We start from the raw sequence: 25,177 nt of genomic DNA on the forward strand, positions 1-25,177 counted from the left end.
TTTTATTATAATTTATTATTTAAATGATTAAACAACTGACTAGGATGAGATTAAGGTTAAAGGAGTTTCTTTTTAAAATAAATGGTAGATTAGTCTAGGAATGATTATTATTTTAATAATTATTTAATAGGTATGAAAATTTAATAAACCTATTAATGAATGTGATTAGTATAGTATATATAAATATATATAGACATGTATATCGTGCTTTATTAAAGTTAAAACTTTATTAGGTTTGGTTTTGATCAGAGATGATCTACTTATTGGTTTTCAGAGGCTTGGTAGAGTGAACTTACTCGTAGGGTTTAACCCACGATTTATTTTTCAGGTTATTAGAGGTTCTAGTCTCGAGGTTGAGGATCCGCAGTTAGGAGACTGTCATTCATCTATTCATCTTGTGTACTTTTAAGTAGTATTGGATTATTGGATATTGTTTTAAGGGGTCTTTGAGTTGTGGGATTCTCGAGCTGTAACCATTCGAGAATTATTAATGGATTTATTATTTAATAGATTTTCCTTCAGCGAGTTATTTATTCTTTTTATTTTCTTTTTGTACTCCGTGCTTGTTAAATACTAAAATTGTTTTGATATTCCCTGATTTTGTGCGCGGACTTGATCAACCCGTGTTTCGTAAATCAGGGGGTATCACAGGACCCGCTACCGAGGTTGTTGAGCATGGGGGTTGTGTCCTGAGTTCATTGCATTTCATGCATTATTATTTTGCACATTTATGATGGTATATTTGATTGCGTGGTTGTAGTTTAATCACGGGGGTTGTGTCTTGAATTCATTGCATTTCATGTATTATTATTTTGCACATTTATGATGGTATATTTGATTGTGTGGTTGTAGTTTAATTTGTATGTATATATATATATATATATATATATATATATATATATATATGTATATATTAATGTTAGTAAATGAGATATTTAAGCAAGTGGGACCCACCATGTTATTGTTTAATGGCCTTAAGGCCATTTAGGCTGAAATCAGCCCCAGTTCTTCACTTTCTCATGCAGTTTCTCTCTCCCTCATTTTCTTTTCTTTTTCTTTTCCTTTTGCCATAAAATTCAAGCTTAGATCTAGCCTTGTCCTTTGAGAATTTGATATTGCCACTTAAGGCAAAGTTGAAGAGCTTGTCAAGACCTTTGTTTTGATCAGAGCAAAAAGTTATTTAGCCACCCTTTGGAATTTCAAATTTTGGAATTTTTTTGAGTTTTTTCTTCAATTTGAGGTAGGGACATTCTAACTCATACTTTCTTTGATTCTAGTAAATTTTTCCCCTTAAATTTGTTCTCAAGCATGTTCAATTTGAGTATTTAACTTATGATACTTAGGGTTTTATATGATAATTTGGTTTATGTGAATATCTAGCCCAAATTCATGTTCCTTGTGTTAATGTGATGAAATACCTTCAAAGTATGCTATGATATGTCCAATATGTTTAAACTATTCATTTGAAAGCATGATGTATAAGTATGTGATTTGGAATTAGTGACTTGTGTGAGATTTCATTGTTGGAGAAAAAGGAAAAAAGTGTTTTAAAAACAAATGAAACTATTTTGGGGAAAATGTTTTCTAAAAATGTTTTTGAAAACACGGACGCCTAGGAGTTGCCTAGTGATCCATGGCGTTAGTGTGGTCTAGAGGGGACTAGGGAGAGACTCTAGCGTGGTTGAGCTACCTAAGCCGTATACGATGCCTTGGAGTTACCATGTGGTCGTGGATAGTTAGTCAATCCTCCTCTTGTGACGCCATGGAGTTGTCATGGGTCGGATTGCATTAACAGTTTGAAAGGTGAAACGATATTGTTTCAGAAATGGGGAGCGACATTGCATGGCATGGCATTTCATTGGCATATATTACGCACTTGGTACTCGGATGACTTGTATAAGTACTTGTTGATGTTATTATTGTTTTACTTGCTTTCCGAGGTATGATCCCGTTCACTTGTATTCTATTTTTTATGTAAATTCACGGGATCGTAAGAGGTGTGTCTTAGACACTTCTTACAGAGCGGTTGGCTCACCCCATTATATTATTACCATTTTTCAGGGCATGGAAAGGAGGTGGTAGATGATGATCCACCACAAGCTTGAAGAGACTAAAAGTTATTTTGCCGCCTTTTGTGTATTTTGATTTCCTTCTTTTGTAAAGGAATTTCCAGGAAGTGTATTTGTTTTGGAAGTGTATTTGTTTTTATATTGAATGGGAAAGGATGGAATATATTTTGGAAAACCTATTGATGTATATGTGTGTGGATTGCTGTTTAAGCTTTACCGTGAATTCGGGACAGGTTATGTAGCAAGGTTGGCTCACAACGAGCCTAGTTTTATGTTGTTTCTAGCTTAAGTTAGCAGCATTCCATGGCCTGTCGGCTGGCTGACAAAGAGAATCAGTCGACCAACTGGGCATTTTTGGGCAAGACAGGGAGTGGGGTTGTAAATTGGGTTGTTTCAGCCGGGTAACATACCCCATCAGCCGACTGAACCCATGGTTTCAGCCGGCCGAAGCTGGATCTCCAGCCGGTCGAGAGACCATTTGGGGGAGTCCCAAGAGCATGCACTTTGGTGCTTCATTTCTGCCAGCCGACCATCTAGGCCAGCATGCCAAACCACGTGTTTCAGCCGGCCAATAAATGGCTGTCAGCCGGCCGATCCTTTTCTTTTTCCTGGTGCTGTGTCTCTCTATTGATGTTAATAGTTTGGAAGAGTTGTGGGCTTGTAAATGAAGCTCATGTTATGCGTTGACTTAAAAAAAGGTCGGCCATACCCCTAGCTGACCTCGGGTTTAAGAAAGAACCAGGCTAACGGTTCGGACCCTCGGATCGTTACAAGAGAGATTTAGTGTAATATCCTTCTACTGATCAACATGTACAGAATCTTCAGAGTGTACATCAGGTTACAGTGATGGATCAGTTCAGTAGGGTTTTCTTCTAACCTTCACAAAATTCATTTTTAAAAGAAGATGAGGGTTGATTAAATTTTGAAGGGATAGAGCATTCAATGAGTGTTCGTCAACCCTTCTACAAACATCAAGAAATAACCTAAAGTCTAGCGTGTTTGGACGAGGTGTCATAAAGCCAAATAAATATTTAAAGATTGATACTTGGTAGAGCGAAGTGGGTGTGAGCCTGAGTCACAGCTAGTCCATTGTATTTTATTTCAATAATTGTGGATTGTTTCGTAAATCTTCGTGGTTTGCATCCCAGTTGGTTGAATTTCTTCCAACAAGGGTTTCCCCGGTATAGTCATCTCTCAAACTCTACTTAATCGTAAAAATTGCACCCCCCCCCCCCCCCCCCCCCCCTTAGCGGTGGTTATTAATGTATTGTTTACAACTTAATCAACATAACAGCTTTTGCACCGAACAACTTACAATTTCTTATGCAGTTAAAGTAGGTAACCTACATCAAGTCCTATAAAGAAAATTAATAGTCTGAACTTTTTATATGGTACAAGATAAAAATTGAATAAGACCACATTTATTTACGTGACAAGTTATAATTGACCGAGATCATATAATCTTGAACCCATATTAAAATCTCTTCCATAAATCAGTATAATACATCCTTTAGTTGAGTGAGACTTTAAGGGCTCTCAATAAATGAGCCAAACTCCTATGTATCCTTATAGATAATGGTCTCCATAGCCACTTCAGTTGACATGTAATTCTCTCCCTCTCAAACCTAATACACATTTTCACTAATCCATGGGTCATACCCTGTTTTTCAAAGCCCTTATAGTAGCACATTGAAACCATATAGGTGAAGGATAATGATCTTTAAACTGATTTTCTAAATTTTTTATGAAAAATGACAAAACAGGCCAATTTATTTTATGAAAAAAGATTCTCCACTAAATGGATAGATGATGGTGGAGAGAAGACAGTAGATATTTGTAAACTGCAAGCCAGCCTTGTTCTGAAGGATGCATTATGTCCCAAAAGAATTATTGGTTATGGTTATTGCATACCATGTACTTCTTCACTCCATTCTTATCTACGCTTCCGCATCCATATTCTCTGCTCACACCCACGCAGCATGATTTCAATGGGTTCTCAAACTCTGAATTTTCTGCATGCACCAGGAAGATTGGGTTAATTTATATATCTATATAAATATATTATTTATTTTCTTGAACAGTTCACTAAGGCACAACTGTATAAACATATTTATTGAGATAGCCTACAATACTTCGGGTATATCGTACTCTCGGAGCCTCTTAACTATTGGATCATTCATCAGGTGGGAACCTCCGACTGGGAATCTCCAGGATATGGTAACCCGAGATATTGTAGACTTTCACATATATATGATTTGTATGCCAAACATATTTGTATTCCATGTATGTGTATGTTTAATTTAAGGCATGTCTATATGGTCTGTAAAAAATGATCACCTGAATAGTTTTCTTTTATCTTGAATGCAGACATGAAAGCGCTGTATAAATCAAGCATCACAAACACATGTCCCCTACTTTCATTGTTCAACCTCTGCAATGCTTGCTGCAAGATTTGGTTATGGAACATTGTGGCTGCATTTTCAGTTGCACTACAATTCTGGTACGAAGATGAGGCAGTGAATGCAGGCAAGCACCCCAAGGGTTCCATGGCTGTTACAGCTACTTTTCGCAATCCCAACCCGCGAATCCGTTTCAGATTCAGGGCAAGCTGGTTGATTACAGAGGTGGTGAAGGCTGGCAAACCTTGTTCATGTACAAAGAATGCATATAAACCTTATTGTATGTGTATACGTAATACATACATAATACATACACACGTTTAAATTGTTAAAGAATGTGCAACTTAAATAATTATAATAAACGAGGCTCTCAATTGGATGCACGAGCCAAAATGGATTCTATACTTGCATGCATCCAAGAAAAGTCTCTCGTACTCTCTTTTCGAATAGAGTACCCCTACTCATCAATTTATTTATTTATATTTCTTTTCTCAATTAATTAAGAGTTTGAGAACACTCCTCTTTATAAATTTGAATCGTTTATGATATAGGAATTAATTAGAGATGTATATTTTTCTAAATGGAGATAGGAAAATTGGTAGATAAATTAACTCCAAAATTTAGAAACCCTAACCCTAAATTTACTGCAACTAAATCCTAACAATAGGTAGATAACTGGGTTTTTTCTGTCCACTTTGCTATCTCAACAATTAGTAGATAAATTTAGGGCTAGGATTTCTAAATCATACTGTGCGTGTGTATTTGAAAGCATAAATAGAAAATTTGCTTTCTAGACAGCTAATCCAAACAAAATTTAGGACCTGTTTGGTTCAGTTTTTTAATAACAGTTTTAATTGTTCTCAGAAAATAGTACGAAATTCTTTTTGGCTGACAATTTTTGAAAACTGTTTTCTGAAAAGTTAAAAAAAAAGACCCTTTTTTAAATCAATTTTAAAAATTAGTTGAAGAACAATTAAAACTGTTCCGACTCCAATTAAACTACAACTATTAAATGTTTTCAAACGAGCTAGACTAACTTATTAAATGCATCTAATATTACATATATTCAATTTCGATCAAATTACACTATTAAATGAGACCATTGTAAATGGATATAAATCTGACTCGAATCAAATTAGTTAAACGAAACCTACATAAATGAATCTAAGACTTTACATAAATCCGACTCCAATCACATTTCCAACTTAACTACAATTTAGGAACTACTAAAACCCATAGCTTCCAAAATTTTGTCATTGAACATGCACCTAAAAATCATATTCAACAATTTTAATTTATTATATTGTTACTTCAAAACGAATTAAATGTCAATATTACACATAATGTGACATAAATACAAAATTTTACTTGCAAAATAAAATAAAAATATTAAATATTATACACAAAGGAGGGTGCTAATTAAAACACATAAGCCAAGCACACAGATCAACAATTAGTTTAACCACTCACCTGAAAGCTGCCATTGTGCGCCATGTAAGTAACATAGTCGTTGCCTGCCAGGGACACCAGAGCAACCGACGAGTTTAGGTCGCGTTTGGTGTACACATTTTCTTCAAGGAGGTTTTGCAAATAATTGATTTGTGTTGTCATGTTTGGTCCTCTGACCAATGTGGTGAAGACACCTGTACCTCCATGAGCCAAATTCATCCCATGTTGTACCAATTTCCCACCAAATTCTCTCCATCTATAGGGTAATGGAGATTTGGTGCCCAGAAATGCAGCTGTATGCAACACCAATAATAATATTATTATTATTATTAAGGAAAAATAAAATTTTGAGGTTGATTTTATTCAAGTCTCCACACTAATTAAAACTTGAGTTGTGATTATTTTTTGGCTGGCCAATTATTCCGAATTTCAACCGATATCAAGAATCATATTGTGTAGATTATAGTTAGACAAATTAAACAAAAATTACCAAAATAACCTAATTTAATAAATAAAAAATCCGTTTTGCTCTTGAATTTTATCTCAAAAGGTTTCATACCAATTGGAGATAGCACCATCCCAAATAAGCACTTCACATTTCACTTACCCAGGCGACGTGGAATTGTGTATCCATAACTCGCCCAGTGTGATAACTTGTCAGTGCCTCTTGCACCTGCCCACGACACACCCGTCCATAAATTCGCCACAAAACAATTGAAACTAACAAAGTCTATCCTCTATATTTATGGAGGTCGGTTGAAATGAAACTCAAACTTGTAAAACTATCCCTTGGGTATCATCGATGCCTGATGTAATGGTAAAAGGTAAGATTTTCTACATATAAGTTATGCATGTTATGATGGCAATATTTGTGCTAGGTAGAATGCGTCATTTCATATAATTGTTAAGAACTTCTTTATTATTACACCATAACTTCTAATCTTTATTATTACGATTTTAATTTAAAATGTGTTTACACATATATAGACATTTCATCTCTATAAGTTGTCTTGAAACTTTTCTTTCCAAACGATATGAAACGTTATCAGTGCCAACTTAAATGAAAGTTGATAATTTGACACCATAACCACGGTACATTAAAGCTTAAACACTTGTACATGAGTGGATCCAAGTCCTATTCTGATCTAGCCATCCACCAAGTTTTAAGGTTGCATAAAATTTTATTAAAAAAAAAGACATTTTTTTGAGGTTGAAAATTTTGTAAGTTTTCCTAAAAAAAGATAAAAGAAATTAATTACAAGTACTAAATAAAAAGTTGGAGACAAATTATATATTTGTGAAAAATAAAAGTGCGCGGTGCGCAGTAGTAGAAAAAACTCATGGTAAGAAGCTGTGCGTGTCACTGTGTGAGAGAGAGAAGGAGAAGAAGATGCACCTATATAATCAGTGAGGACACGCCCATCGGAGAAGCGGCCTGTTGGTTTGCCGGAAAAGGTAGTTCCATAAGGTTGTTTCCACGAGCTTGCCAATGCTCTGGGGCAATTCCCAGTATCCGCATACGAGTCCCCGAATACGACAAGCTTCACTCCTGAGTCGCCACCATGGTAGTAGTTATGCGATTCTGCAACTGCATGCATGCATGAATGAGGAATTAGATATGGAAACAATATTAGTTACGAAAAACAGCACTAATTAAAAGCAAGGCATCCATGTCAACCTGTATAAGCACCAAACAAGAAGAAGAAGATACAAGAGAATACGACGCAGCTCATTTGCTTCTCCATCAATGACTTAGTTTTGAGGTGGTGCACACAGATTCGCATATGAAGGTATATATATATATATATACATATATATATATATATGATAACAAATTAAGTTGTTCAGGGCGACGCCAGAATTTCAATTTAGAAAGCAGTTTAAGAAAAAAACAATTTCAACAAACATGACAAATATAGGACTACGTTTTAACCAAAAATGTTTCTTGTTTTCTGTTACCAACAAAAACAAAAATTATATTTAATAATATATTTACATTTGTTAAGGAAACATAAAAGGTGTATATGTTTTTACCATTGTTACTATATAAACACTATTCATTTCAAACAAAATACATGTTGTAAATTAATACTACATATTATATATTAATAAAAACTATATTTTTAATATATAATATATTATATAATAATTTAAATTATTTTAGTTAATATATAATTATATTAAATATTATATTATAATGCATTATATATTTTATTACATATAGGATATATTATATAAAAATATTTATTTATTATAATATACTATATGTCAAATATATTATGTATTACATAATAAATGTGTACTCTCGTACATGATTGTTTTTGTCATAGTATATTTTATTTTATACTTATTTATTGGTTATTATTAAGATTTGTGATTTTAAATTAGATATTGCATTTTATTATCATGTATTGGTTTTTAAAATAATTGTACATCTCATAACAAAAATGTCATACCAAAACACTATTATTATTTTCGGTTTTCAAAATTGTGACCACAGCAAGGATTAATAATATCCATTTCGCTTTTCTTATTTTCACTCCGAAAAACAAAATTATGTTTCTAACAAAAAATATTTCACGTTAGTGAACGCAACCTAGGTTATTCAAATCAAAGAGAAAATTAAAAAATAAAAAAAGTAAAAAAATAAAATCATTGCAAAACAATATGTTAAACCAATGGATAGTATAAGAAATATAAGTGTATTACCAATATAAGAACTAAAATAATATTTAGTAATTAATATTTTCATTGAATATAGTTGTAGGTCTTTGTATTTTGAAAGGATACATGAAAATTACACCTATTAACTTCATAAATTATAGTAATAAATTTAAATAAAAAGAGGAAAAAAAAATTACATATTATATACATCATTCGTAAGTGCAAAAAGAAGATTTTTAAGTAGGAAAAAAAATAAAAATGAGAACTTTAAAAGGAAAAAATTAGACTTTGATTGAATAAGGAAAATTTAACCCTTTTGTTTTTTTTAAGAAAATCAAAATAATTTAAAGAGCAAAAGAAAAAGAAAAAAAAAAAAATGGGAATTAAGTTTCCTAAATTTTTCTTTCTTTTCCTCAAAGAGTCAAGCAAATTTATATATAGACTTAAAATGTAAATAGTTGGGCTGGACTAAAGAGCCAATTAGAAGAGAATGGAAGGAGAATGGTCCAACAAGGTTATTGGACCTTATACAAACAAGAACAAATTGCAAGCCCAAAGGCCTAATTAAATAGACGTTTACACTTCACTTTTAAAAGATAATATTGTCATTTCATTTATTTAAAAATTGAGTAGAGTGAAAGTGAAGAAAAGTAATTGATGAATACTATAATACTTTTTAGTGTTTTTGAGAAACAATTTTTGTGTTTTGTTTTTCTAAATGATTTTTGTTAATAAAAAGAATGCAAGAATATTTTGTGCAATGAAAATATTATTTCTCTACATTGAAAATTTCATGCTTGACACATTTTTTTCTCTGTTATATTCTCTTCATTGAAATTTTCAAATTTATTTTCTAGCATAAAACATAGACGCACAAACAGAATCTAAGAGAGAAATTGAACAAGCAGCAAACTAATTGCAATTAAACTTTGCACAAATATGCCGATATCCGATAAGTTCAGTTAGGTCTTTCCACAATTCCAGTTTCTAGGGTTTTGTTGTCAACTTTCAGTCCTGTTTTCCATTTTATCAATGCCTTTAAGAAAACTAATTGAAGGTGCTACATAATCTAACTTGTAAAAGTTTTTCAATAATCGACAAGTCGTATTACAGAGCTGGAATGGTATCTTAATTTCATTCTTGGTGGGAGTTTAGGCTAGGTGAAGAGTTTTCACTTGTTGCGTGGCACATCACCTTTAGACCTAGAAAAATTACAGCATAAATTTCCAGAACTTGAAGAAGAAAAAGTTGCATAACAACCTCCCAGCTCCGTTAAGAGGAGAAATTACTCCACGATGGTATTAAGTTTGTTCCAAGTAGATGAAAAATGTGGATTTTGTACAACGAAAATGATGTTCCGCAGCCAAAAAGGCGCATCCTCAACCCTTCTCACGTGCAGGTTGCAACCAGTTGTAAGTCTCTCTTCAGGAATGGTCACTTCTGGCATTCGGTCCATTCCAATTCTAAGATTCGTTGTTCTGTAAGAGGATAAGGAAAATTTGAAAATGCTTACCCTGGTGGCCAAATGTTTGAATCTCTGGTCTATAAGAAATGGCATGTAGGCAGTCACTGCAGAACACAATATTTTAGGGTAGAGCATGGCGAGTGAGAGCTTACAGAGAAGAGGATGAATTTCCAATGCCTGAATAAATAAATTTGATCCCTCCTTGGAGGAGGAAATTTTTATCCAGTTCTAGGACGACCCCTGCTGTTCTTAGGTGGAGTCGGCTTGGCAACATCAACAACTATCATCCAGCCATTGATGATCTGCAAGCACCATTGAGAAAATGGGATTCAGCCTTTTTCTTTGTGAGTGTAACATTGTTGCATCAAGTTCTAAACCATGGGTGAAATAGAACAGATATTATTTGCATCTACCTTGCCATTCATCTCTTTATGTGCTGCACTAGCAGCCTCCTCGGTTGTATACTCTATAAAGGCAAAACCTTTGGACCTTTTAGAAATCTTGTCCATTATAATTTTTACTGTCAACAAAAAGCGGCCAATCAACATAGCTTATTATACAATTAGGTCATCATTATTGCTGCAAAACTACTATTCAATTTTTATTTTTTTATTACTATATATATTTTTTTATGAGATGGAAAAGGCAAGTGTACCTTCAACAAGGTCACCAAAACCTTCAAATGCCGCACGTAAGGTTTTCTCCGATGTATAAAACGAGAGACCTGTTTGAGAGAAATAAAGAGAGAGAAGAAAAGAAAAAGAAAAAGAAAAAAAAATAGGAAATGACAGAATTCAGATGAGAAAAACTTTGAAAAGGAAGGGAGAGGAAGACAGAATTTGCTGATGCTGAGTCAAGTATGAAAAGTATTGTGGTTCAATTTGGATTAAGAGATTTAAAAATAATGGATTTAGTATGGAGTTTAACTTAAGTTTAAGATTTAATAGTTTAGATTTAGGTTTAAAAATACATATATATATATATATATATATATATATAAAAATTATGGGTGGACTTCAAATTATAAGATGAAACAGGTTCGTTAAAATTAATGCCAGCAACGATTCTGGTTGCACCAATTATTCATTTCATGTTGTGTTTACAAGACAAGAACCCATTAGATGCTTAGAAGAAATTGTTAGTCTATTTTAAAAAATTAGAGATGTTGTATATGTGTTTTTTCCTGCTCACTGAACAGCAGATGCCCTTGAATAAACAGGCTATGGCTGAAGGAACTGTTAAATATATATGAGTTAATACAGGGAATTTTAACAGGATAACTAGTTTTTTTTTTTTTTTTCATTGGCAAGAAACACACTCACACACCCACTTGTCCCTACGGGGACTTGAACCCTCGACCTTCAGAGATTTCAGTTCTAATTTTTCCTCTGATAGACTCTATGAAAAGATGTCTACACCCTAATTATCAAATAAGCAAAGGATGTGAAGATGACATACGTTAATGAATTCCCCACCAAGAGCAAAGATGGTAAAAGTAAATGACAAATTTCAACCTAGTTTTGAGGCATACCAGCTATAAAAAGCTTCTTTGTTTTGATGTTTGTTGGTTTATCTACTGAAGAACCCAAGGAGTCACTAAGATGCTCTGAAGTGTCACCTGAAATATCACATCTTGTTATCAAGGTAAGAAAATGTAGCCACAATGGATGTAAAGTGGATGTACAATGGATGTAGCAATTATACACTTAATAATAGAAATAGTAGTAACAATAGTTACAGTAACAATTTAGATGTCAGACCAGAAAACAAAAGGATATAATTCAGATAGAACAATGACCACTTATAAATTTGATTGTCAATTGATTAAAACTATCCTTGAATCCATTTAAAAATTCTTAACTAAGAAGTCATAGTTACAGAACCCAACCCCCTCCCCTTCTCGAAAGGAGAACAGGGAATAAATTCAAGAAATGTGTATTGTTACCACCCTTGTGATGGCATAACATTTGAATGCAAATAATTAATTTGTACACATTCAGATGTTTTTCCTAGAGCAGTTAATATTAGAGGTTTTTCACTAATTAATCTAGTTCTCTCAAGAACGTAATGAAAACCTCCTCCAACCAAATGGTTGTCGTTGGCTACAAAAATCAGCATTCACTTGTCTAACGAGGAATTTGGGTTATCACTCCTCACATAAATACCGGTCTAGACGGTTGAGACTTACAAGAACAAGAATAGGGTTATATAATATAACAAGGGATGAGTCTGTCAGGTATTCATGTCTTTACCTCCATTCACAGTTTTTCTGGAGATGGTTGGCAAAGAAGAATGAATACCGAAACTGACAAAGAAGCAGGTATTGCTTGAGAGACTTGGGACACTTGGCTGAGCAAGGGAAAGCAGTGACTGCTTTGAGGCTTAGATACAATGAGGGATACAATGACTCGGGTATTGGTGTAAATATCAATGTCCTATATTTTTTTATAGAGCATATAAGGATTGTCTCTTCTCATCACATGCCCACAGACAAACAGTCAAATAATGTTAAATATTATTCACTTGGTGTATTGATTTGTGATTGGGATCTCAACAAGTATGCGCCGCTTCCACTAACGTAATATCTAAGTTGTAAAATTGGTTTTATGTTATTCTTGTATAGGCATCTAATTTTTCAATCCTATTTCATTATTTCCTAGTGCAATACAATCTCTCAATACAAAATCAAATGATCATTACTTTCAAAATATCTTTCTTCAAAAGACAGATTAATTGAAGTGTCCACATAAGTGGCCAATGATCATTGGCATCCACCTAAATAGAGCTTGGGGTAAAATGATAATATACTTTTAAGTTAAAATCACTAAAGACAGTCACGAAAGCTAGTAGTGCTGTCAATTCACTAATACCTAACATTCCCATTGTACAATGAAAACAATTCATTGTTGGATAGTCAAGTCTATAGATCACATGTCTCCGCAACAGTTTATGCTCTATCAACCATATCCCTAATAGAATCAAACTGTCAACATATCGATTTGGAACTCTTTGTTTTCTTAACCCCTCTATAGATGTGTTTAAACTTTACAAAGATAACATGAAAAGTAGTTTCCTCCTCTCTAAAGTTCAAACCTGTCTACCGATAACTGTCTATGACCTTTGTCTCAGAGAGCAAGTCCAGATTCTTCCACTTATTCTCAACCCCATGAGGCCAAAATGGTGTTGGACCTTGCTTACTGGGCTGCATGGGTTTATTTCACTACTCTACCCTCTGATTTACTAAAGATTATCCTCCAAGGCCACTCACACAGCAATCATGAATTGATGCATTAGTTCCTTACCTTCCTTAATTCATATCCAAATCCAAACAAAATCCTGCCCCCAAATCTGACTCGGGTTTGAACTACTTGTCTTAGAACCAAAAAAGAAAATAAAAATAAATAATAAATAAGTCTAATCCCTCCATAGCAAGTCAAGTGAAGAAAGATGAGTTGTCAAGTTCACCCAACATGGGGTTTTTTTTTTTTTTTTTTTTTTTTTTTTTTGGAAGTTAGAGCAAGTACGTCACCTAACATGCTACCATCTGTATATTTTGCCAAGAAAGGCATTTCAGAAGCAATAAACAGAACATGACACAAACACATTCCAGAAAGTTTCAAACTGAGCTGCAAAGTTCTAAGCCGCTAAAAAAGCATGTAAATATTTAATAAAAAAATTTCTAGGATATTAATTACAAAACTCATCAAGCGAACAGATAACTTGCTGCTAATATCAATCAAGCAAGAGTGCACATAGTGACAAACCTCCATAATCCTTATTATCTGAACCAAAATCTACATCAGGCTGCACAGATAGCACACCAGGCGCACCTGCACCACATTAAGGCATTTTTGTTCATTTCAACAGCATATCCATTAAAAATAACAGGATAAAAGACGACACTGCAGCATATACTAACCAGCTAGTTCTCGTGCACATTCCTCATCTAATTCACAGCAGAACCCAAAATTGGATTGCCAGGAAATGTGATATATACACATTTGAGCATCCTTTTCGCTGTGGTAAAGTTTCTTTCAAATGTGAGGAAAATAAAAGGCAAGTAAATGAAAGAAGCAGGACATCTAGATGCTGAAGTATGAATACTTACTTTCCCATGACCTTGGTCAGTATTTTAGTATAGTAATCAACCATCCGTGCCTTTGTCATCACTCCAATCGCTGGCCTATCAATTCGAACAAGCCAGTGTTTGGAAGTTCCCTCCAGAAACAATGAAGAACTTCCAGAGAATGAGTTTGATAGAGGATTATATTGAACATTTGAATAACTATAATCCTTTTTCACAGAATTCAAATCCGGGTCAGGCCTGACAAACAGCACCCCTGGTAAACCTATAATATAATGCAAAGTAAATCAACCATCTTTTGTCTAGCAGCAAATTTTGTGATAAGGCATCTTAATATATAAACAAACCTTCAAACAGAAAATCCAAAAATATTTTAACTAATCACAATTCATAATAGTTGAGAAAATGGAACGATAAAAACATAACATTAGTCAGAGTGTGAATCGGAGGGTGTTTCCATTTGGAAACCTTTTTCCATTTCAATAAACAATTGAACTATGCACAAGTACATTTTTTAATGAATATATCATCATTTTGTTTCTTCTCTCCCTACAAGTCTTGAAACCTTGACCCGGGACTTGGGTGTTAAGACCCAAAGCCACTAGGACAAAGGTGGACCAGTAATGTAACATCGTTTTGTTAAAAAATGTGATAGTCAGTTGTTCAATAATGAATGACTTATTCATTCAAAATTGTATAATTCACTCACCCCAGTAGTATATGTATTTGTAATTTGTTCATAATGTAGATACATGACTGAGATGTTGTGGCAATTATTGTATTTGTTATTAGCTGATTCTATGTGCGATATACAAGAAACAGAAACTTACTTGAGAGCTCACGAGAAATCTCTTCATCAATAACACAACAGAAACCAAAATGGGTATCACAGGAAGCATCGTATATACACATTTGAGCATCCTTCTCACTGTTCAAGTTACAAAAGAAACCAAATTCAGACCAATAACTTAGAAAATTTTAATGGGTTTGAACAAGAACACCAACCAATTGGGTAGGCATAGCATTAATATGGATGTATAGAAACATACCCACCTGCCCAAAACTTTCTCTAGGGTTTTGACATAGTAATCGATGATCTCTGGTTTGGAACTGACCCCTTGTGAAGGACTCTCCATGATGACCATCCAGTGGTGATGTTGGCCATTGGCAGTAGATGGGTCAGTGAAAATGGAAGCAGTAGATGTTGATACAGTGCTTGTTGATGAAGATGCACAAGAAATGATAGAATATGAAGATGAAGAAGAAAGAATGAGGAGGCCCTTTGTGTTGCTCTGCTTCTTCTTAGACTTGGGTGTGGTGTTGGGAAATTTGAGGGTTACTCGGAAGAAAATAGAAGATTGAAATGGTGTCGAGGGCTTAACTAAGAATTTTGGGGTTGTGTTCATGGTAATAACTGAGGGAGAGAGAGCTAGTTCCATGGCGCAGACCAGCCCCAACTCAATTTGTTACAAAATCAAGAGTGTATTCTTCAGAGTTTGGGTACCTTTATTTTGTGTGGATTTTGGGGTGCACTTGAGTATGTAAAGTTGTAACTTGGAAGTGTATGCAGTCTGCGCAATAGAAATAATAATAAGGGATTATTACTAAAACATGGGCTTAAGGCCCAAATGCTACTCTAAAATGGAAATAAAGTCTTGATTTTCACTAAAATGATTGACCTAGAGAATATTTTTCTAAAATAGATTTTACTTTATGCTTTATACCACAAAAGAACTTATATTACTAAAATGACCCAAAGTAATATTTTAATATAATATAAAAGCCTTAGATTTGAAATAAAATTACAGCAAGGTCTTTGAACAAAATATTTAATATTTTTCTTTTCTTTTTAATTTTCTCACGGTAAATTAAAATTATACAGTAGCTTAATAAAGACTTATAGACTTCTTGAACCAAAAGATCACATATATAAATTAAATTTAATGAAACAGTAATGGCTTTGATACCAAAATTGAGATGGATCCGACCGGATAGAAACATGCAAGGTAAAATAACAATTAAATCACAAAAATGACTACCGAACCTAATAACGCTCTGATAACACCCTGTAGAAACGCCTGAACACCGGCAAAGAACGGGCCAACAAGCCAACAGTTCGAGTCAACTCACAGAAGAAGTTGCTAAATTAAGGTTGCTTGTACTAGTTTGATTCAAGAAAATTCGAGGATTTACACTGTCTGGCTAAATAAAATCTATTTGGTGACAAAAGTCTTTTGCCCGAAAGTACTGAAAATACTAAATAAGGAAAAGAAATTTGTTGAACAGGAGCAAACTGGATGATTTATTTCATGGAAAATATATGCATGGAGACACACTGTTTATACATGGATACACTCTCACACTATATGTTACAAAGGAAATATACTAAAGGAAGTCACAAAAGAAAACACACTGGAAACTGAAGGCTGGGATGCTTGATGGTTCGAGACTTGATGGCTGTAAAACTCGATGATCTTTACTTGAGCAGAAAGGCTCCTTTTATAGCAGAAGAGAGGGATGAATCGGCGGTTGAGCTTGAAGATGCTGCATGGATGGTTGAGATTCAAGATGCTTTAGAGATAAGATGACATGAATTATTTCTGAACTGTTGATGTCTTCTTCTGGAGAATTATATCTACTTTTGCTGTTGAGAATCTGCTTTCGCTAGATCTGCTTTAACTGTACACTATTGAGGATCTACTTTTTTCTTGGATGCTGAAGTTGCCTCTATCTTTAGACTGTGGAGAATCTGCTTTTCCTCAAAATTCGTGCATATTATCAAGATTTCTATCGATTGGGCTTGCTGGTGAGATATCTCCTCTGTGCATGCGGGCCAGATATTCATCAGTACTGTCTGGTGAGCTAGTTTCTTCGTTTCTGTAGGCCAGCTCAAGCTGTTCTAACAACCTTTTTTCTTCATGTATTATATCTTCAATTTCTGGGGATATCTTAATCTCGGGAAGAGACTTAAAGACATAAGGAATTTTTGTTTTAACAAAAATTTCCATATTGATATTATGATCGTAGAGTCTGAAACCAAGATTGTAGCATGGGTTAATTTGTCGATAAGCTTTATAATGCACTAAATGGTTAAAGGTAGTAGGGTCAATTTCAACACGAAAGTTATTTACGAAATCAACATGTCGTGTTAGAAGCTTGACTTCAGATGGATCAGAATAAATGTAAACTTGATGCTGTCCCAAAATTATAGCTCCATCTTTTACCCATTCTGGGGGATTACTGTGGATTTGAAGGAGAATTGGACTTTCTGGCATGAAATTTTGAGTTATTTTCTGTTCGAAAGCAATGGCTTAGTTTAAATGATTGGGAAAATTACATAAAGAAATTAGATATTCTAAGGGAGTATCCTTGGGTATAGAGATACTGTAGATCATTCCTAATTCTAACAGTTTACTTAGATAACAGATGATTGTTTTTGTAGAGAAAAGGGTTTTTTTTTTTTTTTTGGTTACCTCAAAAGGAATAAAGAAAATAGGATCTACATCTAATAAGATAACGGACATAGGTATCTGGGTGCCTGTTTGTATAAATCGTAGGAAAAAATAGTTATATCGGGTTCCTTTGGATGGACTGTTATTTTTAAGATAGTTTTGGATATCAACCCATTCTTTGAAACCATCAAACTTAATCTCTTCAAGGATAAGGTCTTTGAGATCATCAGGGAAGAGCTCAACTTGTTGTCTTAGGATTTCTCTGTAAGTTGAGGAAAAGAGGGGTAGAAGCTTAGCATGCTTGGTTTGTACCTGCAAAAATTGAACTTTCTGAAGATTTTCATCTTCATTAGTTATTTGTTCGGAAATAGTTAGTTCTATGGGGTTTTCTGTTAATCTTTGATAGGCTAAATTCAACTTTTTATAATGAGATATAAGAATCTCATGCTCCTTTTGTAAATTCTGATATGCTGTATTATTTGATACAAAATATTCACTTAAGGTATTTAAATTTCTGACGAAGGTTCTATCGGGGTTGTGTCTAGAAAACCAGATATTATCTAAAATAAGTTTTTGGTTAGGGAAAAGATTATGTCTAGCGCGGAACTGTTGAGCTGGGTTTTGGATAATTAAAAAAGGATTAAAAATGCCTAGTATAAAGCTATAGCTATTGTTACTCTTGATTTCCATTCCGGCAAAATTTAACAATCGATTAGTAAACGAGATAGAATATCTGCTAAATAATTATCTTTTCCTCTAACATGTTCAAATATAGGTTTAAAACCTCTTCCAGTAATACAGTCAATAAAGGAAATCCATCTCTTAGCAGACATCCACTGTTGTTTTGCTTTATTTGCAAATTTAACTATGTTGTCACAATCTGTTCGTATAAGAAATTCTTTATCAAGGAATATCTGAAATTTTTCAATAGAGTTGGTTACCCCTAGAATTTCTTAGTCTGTTGAGGGTAAAATAGATTGTGTTTTATTAAAAGTTCCACTAGCATGGTGACAAATTTGTTCTTCATCTCGAGAAGATTCTTTTGTTGGTCTTTGAAGAAGTAATCCTGCCCATACTTGAGCTGATGCATCTGTTTGAATAATTTTATAACTTTTTTCAAGTGGGAGTTGCAAAGGTTCTAACTGAGAGATTAAAGATTTAATTTTCTTAACTAACTCTATATCTTGGGTATTGAAATACTTTTGACCATGTTTTCCTAGTTTTGAATATAAAGGTCCTACTAGATGTCCCAATTTTGGAATAAAATTGTGACCATAGTTTAATAATCCTAAAAATGCTTGTAATAACTTGGTTTCTTCTAATTTATCAGAAAGTCTAGAATCTTTTTAATAATATGAGATTATAATTCTATTTTTCCATCTTTTATGTATAAACCTGAGAATTCAATATCTTGTTTTTCTAATATCATCTTTTTACTACTTATAATGAGTCATTGTGTTATAAACTCGTTGAATATAGGTTCAAGATGTTTTATATGCTCTTCTTTAGTTTGACTGAAGACTAAGATATTGTCGATGTAAACACAACAGAATTTTGAGTGTTTATTGAATATAGTATCCATTTCACACTGAAATTCTTGTGGTGCATTTTTTAATCCAAAAGGCATAACAAACCACTTATAATGTCCTTCAGGACATGTGAACGTTGTCCATTTAATGGATTCATCAGCCATACAGATTTGCCAAAATCTTGATTTTCAGTCGAATTTAAAAAACTATTTTTTATCCTAGATTCGATTGATTAAAACATCTTTATTAGGAATTTTATAACTATCATCATAAGTATTATCATTTAATCTTTTATAATTTATAACCATACGAGCCTTTCCTCTTTTTATTTCGGCATGATTTCGGACCATAAAGGCTAGACTCCTATGTCTACTATTACTTTTTCTTATTACTTTTAGTAATAATAGTTCCTTAATTTGTCTTTGGAATTCCTCTTGATCGTCTAAGGTATGAGGATTATCTTGTGTCTTTATAGTTATAAAAGATTTATTATATTTAATTTTGTTTCAATTTTATTTTTATACCAGTGTTTCTAGGGGTCTTCACCTAAAATTTCTGTGGTTTCAGCTAATCTTATAAGATTATCAATGTTTAGTTTGGGGTTTTTTAATATAACTTTATTATTAAGGAAAATCTTTGGTTCATCAAGATGACTAAGAAACATTAAGGCTTCAGAGACGTCTTTTAAAAATTCGGATACATCAAATAATTTTTTTTGTAGTTTCTTCTATCATAGGTAAAGTATTAACCTATGTAATGACTCATTTATCCTTTTGAGGAATACAAGGATCTCTAGATGGAATAAAGGTTCATTTCTTAAAAAACTGTAAACCTATAGGGGTACACATAAATCCTCCAGTAAGTGAGTTTATAAAATTTAATCCTAAGATAAAATCATAGGTGCTCGGAATATTATTACCTACATAAGTCTGGGGTAGAACAAACTTTTCATTATTAATTAATATAGGAATGTTTTGAACACAATGGGTTATTGGAAGTTTTTCATTATTATACTGGCTCATGTTAACATTATAATTTAACTTTACTAAGGCTTCGTCTGGGACTAAATGTTTTTGAATTATACTTTTAGATACTCCAGTATCAAGCTTAGCTGAGGTTTGAACTAATTTTTCTCTAAATTCTAATGTTATTGGGAATTGAATTAGACTAGATGGTTTATATATTGAATTTATAGATTCGACTAAAATATTTTCTTGCTTATCTTCATATTTTGTATAGCAATTATGACATAATAAGGTTTTACAATGGTTTTCACAGTAATGACCTTTTTTAATAGATGTATTGCACTGTTTACAATTATAAGAAGAAAATTGAAAACTAACTAAGTTATACTGACATGAGGGATTACTTATAGTGTGAACGAACTCTTCTATTGAATGAAGCCCTTGATCAAAGTTTTCATCATTGTCAAAGTTGTTATCTAAGCTCTCGATACTATATATACTTTCATTATCATCGTCAGAGTCATAAATACTTTCTAATTCATATAATTCCTCTATCTGTTTTTCAATATCTTCAAGTATGTTGATCTTTTCTTGTATCCTTTTAATAGGATTCTGTTTGTATCTATGAGGGTAATTTGGTCTAATGTGTCCTGGATCTCCACAAATAAAACATTTGCAATGTCTTTCTTTTGTGGGTAAAGTATTTACCTTATTATCTTTGTCTTTGTTGTCATTTTTATCTTTATTTATCTTTTGCTTTTTATACCAAGGTCGCTTTCTGAATTGTCTAGGGTTAGTTCTGACATATGGGTTTTTATTACGAAAATTCTTGTAGGTCTTGCTTTTTCGCAAATTATATTTTTTAGGTTTATTATGCTTATAATTGTAATTCTTCTGAGGCATACACCCGTACTGGGGTGGAAAATCTATTTGCCTACACGTATAATAAAATTATTTTTTGATTTGTTTAGACTCTTTATGTAGTCGACATTCTGCTTTTAACATGTTATACACATGATTAACCCTATCTTCTATGGTTAGCGTATCGCGTCTATGGTTTTCTAACCATTTTTCCCATATTTTAGTTCTTACGCTTCTGGGTAACTTCTGAAGATATCTATCAAGTAATGTTTTATCACCTGTTTTACCAGTGGCTGAAAAATACTCAAAAAACTTATTGGTGTAGTTTTTTATGTATCTAAAATCACAAATCTGTAGTAATTCTAAATTACGTAAAGCTTCATTTTGTTTTATTAAGGTGTCATCTAATAATTTGTCTTCACCAATTAATACTTTTTTAATGAGCCTTGTAAAGCCTTGAATGGTAAAATTATCACGTAAGATGGCATAATCATTTGGATAAATTACTTTATAAGCCTACCACCAGTCATGAATGGTTCCTCTTAATAAAGTTTCAAAATAGGTTAAAACTCGAGTTCTATTGTCAAAATTGGTCAAAATAGATTGCCTAATACAATCTTGTTCCCAATTTTCGATTACCTTTGCCCAGTCCTGGGGATCGTGCCTTGCTATGTCTAATATTGTTCCTGATGATTGCGCTGGTATATTTTCATATTGTCTACGATATTGTGTTAAGGTGTACATATCTGGTATATTTCTATTTTCTACATAAGTTTCTCGTGAGGGATTTAATCTTTGTCCAGTAGTAAAGTCATCACTTAAGGTATTACTTCCTGAGGTGTTAGTCTTTCTTTAGTCACTCATTTCTTGGTCGATTGAGTGAGATTCTGATGCTTCTGGTGCTTTCCCTTCTCTATGCTCTATTACATTTAACTCTTCTTTTACTGTATTTAATTCTAATGCTGTATAGAAGGATTCAAATCCGACACTTAAAATATTTTTCTTAACATCATCATTATTTCCTTGTCCTAAATAAATATTTTCGATAAGTTGGTATTTAGGTTCTGGATACTTGTCTTGCAATGCTTTTAATTCTAAATTATCAAAATCGTACATTATTTTATCTAGAATTTCATCTTCTAATCTATCATAAAGGACATTTATTTCTTCGGGAGATTCGATCTCTATTAGTGTAGTTAAAAAGTCGTCTTGAGTTTCATCAACTAAATTGTCTTGTCTTTTATAATTACTAAACCTTATGCTAGCATCTCCGCTATTTGAAACATATATCATATTATTTTCGGGAATCTTTTTAGGTGTAGTAGTAAGTTTAGGTAATTTCCATTCTGTTCCTTCATGGGCAATACTACTTACTTTTCTGGCTTCTATCATCTAGACATATTTGCTACTAAAAGGTTTAACTATTTCACTAAATTGGGCTTTAAATTTTAAGTTATACTGATTAACTACCTTTCCCATAAATAAAGTATTAACTAATAGATTTTCAAATTGTCCTGTCATGTTATATCATTTTGTAGATATAGCTATCTTAATATGTTTACTGAATTCTCTAGTAGTCATCGTATAATTGGGAATACATCCTAATATTGTGGCATTGTTGGCTAAGTCTATTTCGGCGCTGGCTATTTGTGCTTGTTGATGGTTATTCCATCGGTCATCATAAATATAAGCAAGTGCTCTAGTTCCAGTTTCTGCTCTGTTTAATCCTACTAATCCTATCATTATGACACCTAAATGCATAAGTTCTAAATTATTATCATTTAGTTCTTGGCATGCTTCGAGTGTTATAAGGTCTAAAATAACTTGATTGTTGACTGCACTTATTTTTCTTTGGCTAAAATGATTATATATCTTACTCTGAAAATCTAATAAATTATTAGAATAAAGATTAATTTTATTTTTTACTTTCTTCATTCCTTATTCTATATATTTTTTAGCATCATGTTCATTGTCATATAAATCTTCTACTCTCATTATTTCTTTGGCTTTTCTAAGGATAACGGCCATTGTGGTATTTGTTTATGAGGTTAAAGTCGTAATAAATTTACACGCTTAGCTGTTGTAGGAGAGGACTGGTTATTGACTGACAATTTTATTTCTTTTATTTTATCTGATAATTCAGATAATTCTTTTGAAGAGTCTCTGGGAATACTTTCTTGTATTACTTCTAATTTCTCTTCAAGTTTATTAACTTTATCAGATAACTGAAGTAATAACTGAATTAAAAAGTTATTTTGTCTAATATGTATATTAGTTGACTGTACGTCTGTTTTAAAGCTAGTAAATCCTATAGGTTCTTTATCAATTTTGTAAAGTTCAGCTAACACGGTTAAATATTTAGGACTACTAGTGTTCATAAAACTATTGTAATAATTTTTGAATATCGGTTTTAAAGGATTTTAAAGAGTCTAGGATTATTTTCTGGTTTTCAGCAATATTCTTAATATCACTATTGATTTCTTTAATTGCGACTAATATTATCTTGTTATCTAAATTATTTGGATCATAATTCTGTACTACTTGTTCTTTAATATAATCTAAATTTTCTCCTAATCGTTTTATGGAAGTATCTAAATTATTAAAGTCAAGTCTATTCATAAACTAAAATCGTTGCCGTCTAGCTTCTAAAATATTTTGTATTAATATAATTCTAGATCTAAGTTCTTTAATTCTTCTCTGTAGACTACGTGTTGTGTCTCCTAATTCTAGTGCTATGTAGCAGTTCCTAAGTGTTGTTTGACAAAATTCTAATACTTGAATAAGCTGTTCTTTGGGTAAATTATGCATAAACTAAACTCCGAGGGGTGAAAATATAAATTCAGCTTAATAAAGGGCTAAAATAGAACTTGGTTCATGTATTTGTAAATATGCAAACTACGTTTGGCTATGGGTAATATACCTATACTAAGACCACTTTATTGTAAAAGTCCCTAATAATAATAATGAATACTAAAATAAATTACTATTATTATTATTATTATTGTTTACTCCACTCCAATGAATAAAGTTTAAGAAAGACTCAATTTAAAAAATAAAATTTCTCTTAAATATTAATTTCATTTATCAATTGTCAAGTGTTAAAAAGTTTGACACTTTGTTATCAGTTTGTCTGTTTAATTTTTGGTTTCTTTCTAAATCTATACCATTCTATCAAAATGGTGTTCTTAAATTATTTGTTTTCATTTGATCGGTTACTAATATAATTTGATAAATTTTACATAAATTAAATAATTAATTTGCTAAAGAATAACAATTCTACATTTATATACAAAAAATAAATATATTTCAAAATTAAAGAGGTTTGTAACTCGAAGAATCGTTTTATATTTATAGTTTTTTTAAAATATTTGCCTACTCACCGGTGAATAAGAAATTCATGCTTATCCCTGATATGTCACATAAGTAATGTGACAGGTGTCCTAAAATAAAAAATAATAAAAATTAAATGCTTGCCGGGTCAACCCAAAAGAATGCAAATCAAATACTAATTTAACTAACTCTCTCCCTCTCTTTCTCAAACTACTGAAGTTTTCATACAAGAATTTTCATTAGCTTTCCTTTTGGTTGTATATTGAAGTCTAAATAAATCATATACAAATAGAGATATATATAGGTTATTCAAAGATTCATTCTTTACTCATTAAAACACTCTTCGCGACGTCAAAGGGTACTCGAATAAATACCCTTGAAACCCTAGCCTCCATTTCTTCTTTTCAAGCCCCTTCCTTTGAGCTTTTGGTCTTTCACCTTGAAGACAAAAGTTCCCTCTTTTCCATCTCTACAGCACCTTTGCTCAGTTTCCCCCTTTGCTTCCATTTGCTTTGGATTCTAGAGGTTCAATCCCATAAAAGCTTAGATTTCTCCTAAACCATTGAGAATTTGATCTTGCCATAGAAGGCAAAGTTGACGAGCATAATGAGGGCTTCGTTTTGATAGGAAGAAAGCACTATTGGAGCCATTTTAGAAATTTGTGTACGGATGGACTTCATCTCTTCATCCTCCTCTTGTGCCTCAATAACCCTACTAATAAGAGCTGGTTGAGCCACTAGGCTAAACAAAATAGCCGGTGAAATACCCTCACATAATCGTAAACCAATATCAGCAAGTTATTCTAACATCTTCCATCTATGAATGGAAATGTTAGCAAGAGTCCCCGTGATTTCCTACTCAATGCATCGACCACATCGTTAATGTGTAATCCTTATATATACTTATCAAT

The 25,177-nt window shown here is 32.7% G+C and overlaps 1 protein-coding gene and 1 pseudogene across 1 annotated transcript; both read right to left on the reverse strand.

Moving 5' to 3' along the window:
* Nucleotides 1-3,791: 3,791 nt before the first annotated feature.
* Nucleotides 3,792-7,662, reverse strand: LOC132270004 (GDSL esterase/lipase At5g03610-like; annotated as a pseudogene).
* A 1,984-nt stretch (nucleotides 7,663-9,646) lies between these two features.
* Nucleotides 9,647-15,659, reverse strand: LOC132271151 (organelle RRM domain-containing protein 1, chloroplastic). Its single transcript, XM_059772439.1, has 10 exons — nucleotides 15,184-15,659; nucleotides 14,961-15,058; nucleotides 14,155-14,395; nucleotides 13,966-14,063; nucleotides 13,811-13,876; nucleotides 11,578-11,664; nucleotides 10,702-10,770; nucleotides 10,460-10,566; nucleotides 10,199-10,348; nucleotides 9,647-10,059 (listed from the first exon to the last, which is right to left on the reverse strand). The coding sequence occupies exons 1-9, from the start codon at nucleotides 15,567-15,569 to the stop codon at nucleotides 10,265-10,267; spliced, it is 1,236 nt and encodes a 411-aa protein (XP_059628422.1). The 5' UTR covers nucleotides 15,570-15,659; the 3' UTR covers nucleotides 9,647-10,059; nucleotides 10,199-10,264.
* Between the last annotated feature and the right edge of the window lie 9,518 nt (nucleotides 15,660-25,177).

Source organism: Cornus florida, unplaced genomic scaffold (assembly GCF_030987335.1).
Source record: "Cornus florida cultivar Cherokee Brave unplaced genomic scaffold, ASM3098733v1 CherokeeBrave_3.0.0_Hap2_Chr08, whole genome shotgun sequence".
NCBI lineage: Eukaryota > Viridiplantae > Streptophyta > Magnoliopsida > Cornales > Cornaceae > Cornus > Cornus florida.

What these genes read in the sequence shown, in the direction of transcription:
- LOC132271151 (XM_059772439.1), bottom strand. Translation starts at nt 15,569, where the DNA reads ATGGAACTAGCTCTCTCTCCCTCAGTTATTACCATGAACACAACCCCA. An exon ending in CTGACCAAGGTCATGGGAAA is followed by an intron (nt 14,064 to 14,154) that starts GTAAGTATTCAT and finishes ACTTTACCACAG; the next exon opens with CGAAAAGGATGCTCAAATGT. An exon ending in ATGTGCACGAGAACTAGCTG is followed by an intron (nt 13,877 to 13,965) that starts GTTAGTATATGC and finishes AATGTGGTGCAG; the next exon opens with GTGCGCCTGGTGTGCTATCT.